The sequence below is a fragment of the Dermochelys coriacea genome, chromosome 7 (assembly GCF_009764565.3).
Source record: "Dermochelys coriacea isolate rDerCor1 chromosome 7, rDerCor1.pri.v4, whole genome shotgun sequence".
Classification (NCBI taxonomy): domain Eukaryota; kingdom Metazoa; phylum Chordata; order Testudines; family Dermochelyidae; genus Dermochelys; species Dermochelys coriacea.
The window spans coordinates 25,594,085-25,606,325 of record NC_050074.1 but is presented as its reverse complement, the minus strand read 5'-3'; the positions used below and the strand labels follow the sequence as shown (position 1 = coordinate 25,606,325).

General features: G+C 36.6%; 1 protein-coding gene across 1 annotated transcript in view; it reads right to left on the bottom strand.

Annotated features, from left to right (window-relative positions):
• The window catches only part of IL17RD (interleukin 17 receptor D), a 119,450-nt gene extending 114,469 nt beyond the window's left edge, over positions 1 to 4,981 (bottom strand). Inside the window, exons 1-2 of the mRNA XM_038410994.2 lie at positions 3,975 to 4,981; positions 1,528 to 1,788 (exon numbers count right to left, since the gene is read on the bottom strand). Coding sequence (XP_038266922.1) covers positions 1,528 to 1,549 — 22 coding nt within the window. The 5' untranslated portion in view covers positions 1,550 to 1,788; positions 3,975 to 4,981. The remainder of the gene's footprint in view (positions 1 to 1,527; positions 1,789 to 3,974) is intronic.
• Between the last annotated feature and the right edge of the window lie 7,260 nt (positions 4,982 to 12,241).

Genomic DNA, 12,241 nt, shown 5'->3' with positions numbered 1-12,241 from the left:
TAGAATATCTTCTGGAGGTTTCAGGCACTGGAACTCCACTTAAGCCTTCCTCATTCTCCTGTAGGATGTGAGGGGATGATAATGGCATAAGGGAGGGTCGAGGGCTGATTTCCCTTAGGATGTGTAGTAGTGGCTCACGTTCTTCTGCTTCAATCACATATATAGTTTAAACATGGTCTCACTTGTTGCTTATGAATATGGTGCTGCTCTTTACTAATCATGAGGTAAATTTATACTTCTTTGGAAGACTTCATTAAGCTCTACCCTCATCAACGTTTACCGGGTCTGAAATTGATGGCCATCATTAACACCTTCCAACATAACAATATTTCTATGATGGAATGTCACCACTTGCACTAAACAAGGTTGTGTGCTGGCTCCCACACTCTCTTCCATTCTTTTTTCAGCTATGTTAATGGATATATTTCATGACATTGATAGGGGAGTATTTATACAGTTCTGCACTGATGAGAAGTTGTTCAATCTGCAACACTTCAATGCTCATATGAAAGTAGCAGAATTACTTATTAAAGAATTTTTATTTGTTGATGACTGTGCACTGGTTGCTTACTTGATTGATGACATTCAGTTCATAACTGATCACTTCATTTGTACTGTCTATTGTTTTGGTTTCACAATCTGCCTAAAGAAAACCAACGTACTATACCGTATATTATATATAAGGTATATTGTGCTGGGGGATGCCCATGTCTACCTAATTATTTAGATCAACAACACTCCTCTCAAGTCTGTAAAGATGTTTTGCTACCTAAGGATTATACAGTGGCAGAATGCCACAACTGATGATGATATTACCCATCACACAGCCATGGCCAGCTCTGCATTTGGAATGCTTTCATACCACATACGGAACACTAGCGGAATCAAAAAGCTAAATGTCTATCAGACAGTCGTACTTGCTACACTTCTATATGATTATGGGAGATGGACAACATATCACTGCCACATTAGGAAATTTGATCAGTTCTATATGTGCTGTCTTCATTTTGTTTGCAGGGTCAAATAGTGGGCCAAGATTCCCAATACTGAAATCCTTATTTACTGTTGGATGTCTGACATTCAAAGCATGCTCATAAATGCTGAACTGTGTTAACCTGGGTATCTGACTCATATAGCCGACTCGAGAATACATGTTGTCATTAACAGCATTGAAGTGAGGCTTATTAACACCTTATGTGAAAAATATGAACAGTACAAAGCAAGGATACAATAGCCTGCAAAGGTCACGTACAATCTTGTGTGTCCCACATGTAACCATGTTTGCAATTCTTGCAATGATCTGACCTTGTATATACATGTTCACCTGTAGTATTTGCTGAATCCCTGTAGATTGATATCATGAGACTCCATCGCCATTTATTCCTTATGATCGTCCTAAAGTCTCACAGTGGCTAATGCCATCATCAGACGCTGACAGCTGCATCAACTACATTGGAGTGTCACAACTCAGTAACATACAATTCTTGTGCAATTACGAGAACAAAGTTTACAAGGTGGCAACTGTACCTTTTTGTGCTATTTTCTCCATTCCTCTACTTCTGTTTTCTCACTCCTCTTCCTCTGTGACATCTAGAAGCTTTTCTTTCCCTGCTCATACTCTGCCTCTCTCTTCTCTTTCTCACTCTGTTGCTTTCTACCTCTCTTCTCTTTCCTCCAAGTCTTTTTCTTTTGATGCATCATCTTGCAGCAGTAAAGTGTCCCCTCTCCGCTCAGCTTACCAGCAGGGAATGAAGGAGCACTGTGTACCAGTCCCAAGCAGTTTCAGAACTATGGTGAGGGCACAGCAGCAGGCACAGAAGAACATCATCATTAATATTTTTAATGCAAAATATTTCTCATAATTTTTATTAAACAACTGAATCTACTGAAGTTTATTCAGAACCACACTTTTAAATACCAGTAACTAGTTTGCAGTAAATATAGTACCTAATTATCCAACTCAATAGCATTCCATTGTTGTTTTTTTTAATAGTTTAGATAGTTTTCTTGTACCGTGATTAAAAAGGACTACTACCTGCTGACTTTATGTCCCTTGTTATACAAAGCCATTGTTAAAGACAGCCTCTCTCTGTCTGGCCCAAAGCTTCGCTTAGATTCACTATTTTTTGTTTGTTTGTTTATTTTGTTTTGCTTTAAGTAAAGAGCTGAGAGTATAAATCTACGTGCCAACCACAAGAGGGAGCAAGTTACACATGGTAAAATAGCATCTTTTTTTACTGAGATTGAAAAAATTAGCTGTGAGACATATCTGAACTTAAAAGTTTGATTTAATTTGAAAAGTAAATAGTTTAACATTTGGAACATGTATTACAGCACAAATATATTCTCCTTAATTAGAGAGTTCTCTATTTCATGTCCCCTTATTTTCCTTGATTTTATTTTGTTTGGCATCTTTCATACACACTGCATCTCAAAACTCTTTACAGTGTTACTGTAAATAATACAACGAAAGAGCTAAATACTAGTAGATGTAGAAAGAAATTAATAGGTAAAGACCAGGAGTTAAGATATATTTTCATCTGAAATATGAAACTGAGAGCTAAGTCAATGGTGCAGAGAGAGCCAGTAAATCTTTTACAGACACTGGGAGCTACAGATGAAAAGGCTATTGCATCCAAATGATGCAATTATGTGGAAAGAAAAGGAGGAAATGAGTTCTAGAGGAACAGAGGGAACAGAGAGTATATAAACATAAAGTCCAAGACACAATTTGGGGCAAGGCTACTGACAGATGGCTTTATAAGCAAGAATAGCATTACTAAAATGAATGGAGGTGCCCTGGCCTTGTTTGAACATGAGAGTGAGGTGGCTGTACTTCTTTATGTTTGGGAGAAGTCAGAGTAGCATTCTCCACATCCTGCAGTCCAAAGAGTTTTGGCTTGGGAAAGCTATATGCAGGAAAGCAGAGGAGATAAAAGCACAGATAAGGATATCAGAAAAGATGGAGCTCAGGCAGTGACATCCCATAACAATGCTGAGTGGATTTATACATATTGTAGATTTCCCTCTGAAATCTCCTTCCCAGGAAAGGGAAGATTTCAGAGAGAAGATGCCAAGGTTACAGATACAGGAGGCAAAAAGGAAGTCTGAGTTGAGAAGCGATAGAGCTCTATGTTCAGAGTTGTATATTTCTTTGGCCTAGGAGTAGAACTTATGTTCTTAAATATTTAACAGAAAAAAAGCTCTTTTTATCTAGGTGTTTATGTGGGAGCATTAGAATATTATCTGAGTGGCTGGGATGAAGTAATAGGTTTTGTCTGACTATTTCTCTTTACAAAAAAGAATTACATTACTATAAAGTCATTTTACTGATGTACAGAAAAGAATCCAATGAATCCAGCATCAAGACCAAATCTCTCAGTAAAAATTAAATTATTTAGAACTGAGAAGTGTAGGGAGGTTTCTGACTGGTAACGAGTGTTTTTGTGTCATTCAGCATAATGACCAGAAAACTCAGAAAGTTTGAGATTCCTGGTTGGGGGTGTTGGAAAGGGAGCTCTATATATAGCATTGCTAACTCCAGCCATTCAAAAATCATGGGTGATGCCCAAAAAAATCATGGGATTGTAAAAAAGCCACTTTTGATTTGTCTGCAAATTTGGTTTCTGATGTTTAAGTCTCCAGGGTTCACACTTTCAAGCTTTTCTCTGCAGCCATGAGGGCCAGAAACTTACTTTTAAAAGAAAGATAAAATTCTCACATAATCACATGACTCCAGGGGTTGAGGACTTTAAGGAAAAAACCCAAATACTATGAAATTCACAATAAAAGCATGAGAGTTAGCAACAGTATGTGTATAAATTCCATTTCACAGCAGAAACTGCAAACTTCACACTTGGTATTTTCTGAGTGATTATTAATGACAATGACGCTAAATATTCTCATTTATAGAGCACCTTTCTTTGAAAGTTGGCAAAGAGCTTTTAGAGCTATCAGCAAACTTTTGCCCCTACCTTATCTTTGCAAGCTGCACAAGGTGAAGGAGAGAAGTGGCACCATATATGTAGTGGGTCCTCAGGCCAGTCTGCTGTCAGAAAAAAGATTGGATCTGAGAAGATATACTCTATAAGGCATTTTCCTGTAGCTCTAAAAAGAAGCAACACTTATTTCCCCTTCCCACCCCATGGTGTCCTGTGGACTGCAGCATACACGCAGACCACCCATTCAAGTCATGACCATGTCTCAAAGCAGAAGATTATGCCTCTTGAGACTGTGGATTATGACTGGGCACATGGACTCCCTTCCAATCATTCAAGAGAAGTTACAAGGTTATTGCTTAGAGATGGCTAAAGTAACTGGGCCTTGAGCTTTGTTATTATAATACTTAACAAACATACTCTATTACACAGTATAGCACTGTTTATTGTTTATTTACTATTTTATATTGTAGCATATTCAGTGCCCAAACTTGTTCCATTATTCCAAGACAAAAAGCATTACAAGATCATTGTTCAGGAGGTCATACTAGATCATCTCAATGGTCCCTTCTGACCTTAATATCTATGAATCATCTGACTAAATGAAAAACAGACAAGCTTATGTAAAATGTATAGGAAGTTACTCCAACTATGCGTGTATCAGACAAGACAGACCACAGTCCTAACTCTCATGCTGATGTTTCTAGTATCTCACTACCCAAAAACAAGTGTCCTGCATCCACACAGATTAGAAAAAAATCAATTTACTGGTTCTGGTAATCTTGCCAAGCCACAATGATTTCTTTTCTAATTATTCATTCATACATCAATCTACCACAGGTGAAAAGGAAAGCTAACATTATGCTATATATACCAGCAGTTACTCAATGCTTTCCTGTTTAGTGTAAGAAAATTACTTCAGTCATATACAGTAACAACCTTATCATCTGCAGTGCACCACCCTATTATGGGGCACCCAAAAAGACAGAAACCACTCTCTAGCTCAAAAGAGCATAGGTATACCCCACCACGGTGCTGTTCCATGTGCTCTACCCTGCCCTTTCCCACTCCCTTAGCATAGCTCTTCTTCATCCCATCCTATCTCCCCTGCTACAATAAGTGAAGAGTGGCTCTAAACCACCTGCAGACTTTTCTCTCTCAGAGAATCCTCAGCTGCTCCTTAAAGGAAGTTTTCCAGGTGCTTTGTGCTGCCTCAGCATGGAAAAGCACCAGAGCTGTTGCCAAGGATCTAGGCATAATTCAGTAATACAGAACAATTTTGCAAGGTACTGAGTGGCCCCAGCACCCATTCAAGTCAGGATAAGTCTTCTACTGTTTTCTTTATGATTATTCCATCATGGTTCAGTGGATATATGTAAACTTGGATATATCAAATAAGCACTATTGGCATTCATAGTTTTGTTTTTATTCAAGGCAATTTCAGTAACTATGTTGATGAACACTTAGAAGAGTCAAGCTTTAAACAGAAACCTGGTTTTAATCTAAACAGTAGTAGAGGAGGGCATCCTGCTATAATGCAAGATATTCCATTACATAAACCGCAGGACATCAAATCTTGGTTTGGCTCAGTTGCTGTCAGTTCATCACTTTCAATACTGATTTTTTTCAACAAAAACAAAACTAGAAAGCCTTAGAGCCCTCATCCAATCACATAATAATTAGGCCTATAAAATGAAAAATACAAATAAGATCACCAAACAATAGTTACAAAAAACAAGTTAATCCAGTGAATCAAAACATGACCTGCCACACAATTGGTTTCTAAGCAATCCTGATTGGTGATCATTAATTATCTATGAGATAATCTCAAAGGTCTGAAGTTAGTGACCTAGAACTGTCTCATTCCACACCGGGCAAAATAAGGATGTTTGCAAATGATGTTACCTGGTTTTTGTGCATGACTTTTGTTGAGACTAGTAAAATTAACTTTTTAATTTGTTTTAGGAGTCATATTTCCTTTTATTAGTAGACCTGCAGATCAACACTGCATTAAGCTTCTTATGCACAATAGATCAAATTCCTGTTCTAACTTTTATTACTTTAGCAAATTTTCAATACCAAACTTTGGACAACTAGTAAAGTGTGGTATTGAGTGCTAATGGTATTCTATTGGAAGCTTGGTGGCTAATTGTGGCTCTTAAACAGACATTCATTTTGAAAATTATATGTACTTACATGTTACAAATAGCAGCTATTATTATTAAAACTGAAGGAATATTTTAAATATAATTTACATCTTTCCTTTAAAGGAAAGGGAAAATAGATTTGTAAGTTTCACTAAGGTTTATGCTCAGTATGTGGACATTTTTACTTTAAGGTTCTCATGACTAGACCATGCTACAAGTCTGTATTGCAAATATTACATTTATTTTTGTCTTAAACTGCTTCCACTGCAATTTAAAAAATCATGGAAATATTTCTATCAATCATTTCATAACTACGTGAACCATTTGTTCTTAATTGCCCCCTACTTCTCCCATCTCTCAGCTCCATACAAACAGCTACATACATTCAAGAGAATTTTGTATTGTATTATTGCTCCATAATGTGATCTCAGTGTTGCCATTACATTATACTATAATGGCATGTATGTTAAGTTTAATGTACATATTGAAAATACCTGTTAGAGACAGGGATTAGAATTTTTATTAGTTACATCAAAATCCTGTGCACATGGCTAACTTTTATAAAGTAGGTTTCAGAGTAGCAGCCGTGTTAGTCTGTATTCGCAAAAAGAAAAGGAGCACTTGTCAGTCATAGCATCCGATGAAGTGAGCTGTAGCTCACGAAAGCTGATGCTCAAATAAATTTGTTAGTCTCTAAGGTGCCATAAGTACTCCTTTTCTTTTTATAAAGCAATAATTATCAACTATATGTGTTAGTCATATAGCTTTATCTCCAGTCCAGCCCATTTTTTACAGGAGGTTTCTCTGATGATATGGGACACTGATTGACTACATACTAATATTGATAGGGAATTAACTTTGTTTAAAATCCTACATAGAAAAACTATACCCACACATATCTCCTTACTAGGAGCTTTCTTGGTTTATAAGTGAGGGAGTTGGTGGCAGAGAATTCTCCACAAGTGCCCCTTTTCTAGAGCTTTGAATTTTACTCAAGAACTCTTTTGAAACTTTCAGGCCTAAGTACATAGGCCATCTTTTTCTATTGTCATCTGGGGATAACTAAGGTTTGTGGGTGGAGGACATTCTTAGAATATTGAAGGATTAAGTTAATGGAGATATAATAATTTACAACAACTGAGGAAGTGGGTCAGTAATTTTAATTTTCCGGCAGGGAACCTAGACCCTAACTCAGGAAAGCAATCCTAATCAGGATAGCACTTAAGGACAAATTTAACTTTAAGCCCCTTGAAGCCAACCCTACCTGCAACTTAAGTCCTATGGAACGGGCTGGAATAGCAGCTGCTCATCAGCATCACTCCATGGGCTAGGCTTATTATCTACATTTTATAGATGGGGAAAGAGACACTGAAGTTGTGATTTCACAGAGCAACTCTGTGGCAGAACCGGGATTAAAATTGAGAGGTTCCTGGCTTCTTGGAAGTATACCTGAATGTAACACCTTGCTTCCCCCCAGTAGGTGGTATATGAACAAAAGCTTAATATGAGTAAGACTCAAAAGATGTAGAATTGGCACTGGATTAAACTACAGTATTAGTGGTAGATAAAAACAATTCAGCATGCTCTATTCAACTGTTTAGGCACAGACAATCCAAGTAATGTAAATGTTCCGTCAAAACATGCTTCAGGTGTATTGCTCCAGTTATAATAAAGTTGTTTTTTTGTTGCTGTTGTAATGCAAGATACTAAGCAATCAGCAACAATTAAGTCTAAGATACTGTATGTGTCCTATTTCAGAGTAGCAGCCGTGTTAGTCTGTATTCGCAAAAAGAAAAGGAGTACTTATGCTCAAATTTATTTGAGCATAAGCTTTCGTGAGTTACAGCTCACTTCAGAATGCATCCGATGAAGTGAGCTGTAGCTCACAAAAGCTTGTGTCCTATTAAGAGCAGACTTACATTTAAAGATGAGAATGGAGTATTTGCCTTAACTTGATAATATGAGATCCCTGATGTAAAGCAATGTGTATCATGAAACAAATGTGAAATTAGTGGCCCTTCAGTGCTGTTAACATCTCATGAAGCCAACAGCACTGTAACAGAGAAAAAGCTGATAACAATTATGCTAAGGAGACTTTATGCAACACCACTGTTATGATATGAATGGGAAGCATCCCATTGTTAACATTCACTAATTGAAAGCTGACCACCAGAGCTGTTGCTATTATTATGTAAGTAGTCCTGTGTTGTAAATTGCTTTATCAGTCTTCTCTTGTGAGAAAAAAATTCCATTATGAGAGACAGTAACCTTATTTAGGTGTTTTGTCAGATAATAGAGTGAGGCTTGTAGGCATTAATCTGACGGGCTTAGTGGGATTTATTGTTGTTGTAAACTTTGTTTCCAGCATTAAGGTAGACAATAGCTTCAAATTACCTGGAACAGGTTAAACTGTGGAATAGATCTTGTATGTTGGGAGGGAGAGAAATTACTCATGCATCTCTAGTACCATCTTCACTATCCAAATCAGAGAGGTATCCAAATTCTTGCATTCTCTGAATCTACCCCCATTGTAGATACTTTTCTGCTAGTGTGTGAATTCACCATGCTTTTGGGATTTGTTGGTTTTCCTTAATTAACCCTTTTATTTGAAAGTTTTGTTTGCTTTAATACCTTTTGTTTGCTGCCTTATTTTATATCAATGTATTATAGATCTAGAATTTTGTAGCATTAAGAATTTCATGTTAATGAATATTTAGATCTTAATTTAATTAAATCAATACAGTATATATCTCTTTAGATTACTTTTCATTTACTGAATTCTGATTAGTTGGGTTTGATGAAAGTCTTTCAGTAATATTTTTTAACATGGTTACAATTTTCAAATTCAGTTCTCAAAATAAAGTATGTATTACTAACTTTGATAGCCTCTCTCCATACTGAAGTAATCTTTCCAGATTAATGACAGGATTCAGAGTAGCAGCCATGTTAGTCTGTATCCACAAAAAGAAAAGGAGTACTTGTGGCACCTTAGCGACAAATGCATCCGATGAAGTGAGCTGTAGCTCACGAAAGCTTATACTCAAATAAATTTGTTAGTCTCTAAGGTGCCACAAGTACTCCTTTTCTTTTTCCAGATTAAAACAGTCTCTTTTAACAGTGAGGTAAAATAACTTTGTTTTGTATGGAACCCATAAAGGTTAGAGATAATAAATCAATGAAGCTACATATCTGAGTATATTAAGGAAAACTATCTACACTGAGTTAAGGAGGCCTTTTATCTTATTTGTGGCAATTATCAGGGATTTTTGTTTAATCTCTTGCACCTCCACACAAATCACAACTGAATGCTCTTGGTCAATATTTGGAGATGTAGTTCATTCCCAATGTACCTACCACAGACTCCTTGAAAATGCCAGGCACTATAAAAACACACACTTCAGCAATAAAAAAAAAAGCCTGCAAATAAACATTGACCTTCCATTCTGCAAACCAACCGATAGCATGGGTACAACTTCAAGCAATAAAGACAATTGTTTTCTCTCTGCCCATGAAACTACTAGGAAAACAAGACTGGTAAATTTCTGAATCAGATGGGTTTCCAAATAGATTCCAAAACATCTAGCAAGACTCAACTTCAGCGAATTCTCCATTAATGTAATGTAAAACACAGCCACCTGCTATTCCATCTTTCCTATTCCACTATATTTGTGAAGTCAGCACTTCCCAGCACTGAAAGAAAGCCCTTCCTCTAGAAATGTTAGTGCAGCTTACCAAGAATCAACCACTCTCCAGGAATAGAAAGAAACAAGCATTCAAAATTCAACCCTTAGCTCTTTCAAGAATATACTAAATTGAAAATAACGTACCGTGAAGGTTAAATTTTGTCTATTCATATAGTTATTATTTAATTAGCAAAGGAAATAAGATACAGAGAACATTTAATTACAAACAACTATATTGCAACTGGAGAAGATGGTGGAATTTCTCCATTTTTCTCAGTTATCTCACTTTTTGCTATTTACAGCTGACCTGTATTACTGACAACATGCTGTATTAAGAGGTTTTAAGAAATTAATTCCATATGAAGTGAGCATCATAGACAGTAAAGAGGACAAAGATTTTGAGCCAGATGCTCAGCTGGTGTAAACTGGTGTGACAAATACATCAATGTTCACCACCTGGGGATATAGCCCTCTGAGTATCTATCTCTCTGCACAATGGAGTAACTAAGGGATTGATCCTACAAACACAAGTTGGACATGTGAGTAACTTTACTTAAGTTAGTTATCTCATGGAGTGGAACACAAGAGGCTGGCTCCCTAGCGTTTTTCTTCTATGTCTTCTAAGACTTTGATAAAAGCAAACAATGAGGAACTATCATTCTTTGGGATTTATTGTGTTCATACTGATCCAATAATGAAAACAGAAATGTGATTATTTAAATTCAAGTACTGCATCTGGTGTTTTTGCTTTCTAAAAAAAACCCCAGTTAAGTAATTAAAGAGTTTAAGAAAACTAGCACTTTTTCCTCCTCCTTGCATTGTCCTAACAAGGCCTGTTTGTGCCTAATACACTCCTGTTGCAGTTACTTTCCTCATAAAATAAACATATATCTTAGTTTTGTCTCTTCCCATTGTACTATGGCTGCAATGAACAAAAACTGCTTGTTCAGAGTCACTAAAGTGTACAGCCTAATTTTTCAGAGGTGCAGCACACACTCAGTGCCCACTGAATTCAAGAAGAGCTTCAGTGCTTAATCTTATCTGAAAAGCAGATGGTTTATTTTATCGAACATACTACTTGAAAAATAAGAGATCAATACATCCTATCGTCTCATACATCAGTGAAATTACTTGAGAGAGTAAATGTTTGCAGGATTGGTCCCTGAATCAGCAAAAATGCAATAAAACCATGAATTTACCGAGTGGGGAAAAAAGTAGTTTTTGTCAATTGCAGCTTTTGTCCAATAAGAAGTCTTAGCACCTAGTATGGTTATTTTTCCTATTATAAGCAACATTCAATTTTAAGAACAGAAAAGAAAATTGATTAAAGAGCGACAGTTTCAAGGCTTTGTAGATAAAAATGAAGTTGGAGGACTACTGCCATCATACAAATTGGATAGGATAATCACTGTCATCCATTAAGCTCATCTAAGTCAGATATGTTAAGGAATGTGTCTTAAGGCATAACAGTTATGACACCCACTTTTCAAAGATTCTACATATGCTCGCAGAGTTTTCAATATAATTCAGCACACAACAAAGCCTTCAAAATTAGAATGCATGTTCTTGAATAACTATCTGGAGAAATCTTCTGGCTAAATATAGTCAATCGTAACTCTCTGCTTTAAGGTCTACAGATATGTGCAGTTTAAAAAAATGGAAAAGGCCAGTTAAAGGAATTGGTATTTTTATTGGACTAATGGATGAATCACCAAACTCAGAAAATCAGTTTTCTTGTAGAGAGACAAGGTGGGTGACCAAGTTGGACCTTATTGGACCAAGTTCTTGATGAGAGAGACAAGCTTTCAAGCTTAAACAGAGTGGTTTGTGACCGCGAGTGACAAACTCAGGGCAGACTGTCAAGAAGCAAGGCAGAGACCCCAAATTGGTTATGTGTTATAGATTTCACCAACTCAGTAACAAGTTGAATTCCTAAAGCACTATAATAGCTTTACCATGGAATCACAGACAGTCATCTCTGGCATTTCTGTCCATCTTGCCACTCAGGCAAGAAAGCTTGTAAGCTCGAAAGCTTATCTCTCTCACCAACAGAAGTTGGTTCAATAAAAAAAAATATTAGCTCACCCACCTTGTTGCTCTAATATCCTGAAACCAACCCACCTATAACACTGCATACAACAATGGAAGACATTGAATTCTGCCATCTGAAATGGAGTTTCCTTGTATACTGTTAGGCCCCAATTCACAAAAGCACTTCTATTCAGCAAAGCACTTAAGCATCAGCTGACATCCCATTGAAAGCAATGAGACTTCACCATATACTAACAGTTAAGTATGTTAATGTGTTGCTCAACACAGATGAATGTAGATGTCCTGAATCAGGGCCATGTGAAGTAAATGAAAGGTTTTACTTTGTTGATGGAACTATATACATTGACTTTGGGTTGATTCAATATCAAATTTCAAGATGCTTGGTTTTCTTACATCATCTGATAAAAATCTTTACTACTAT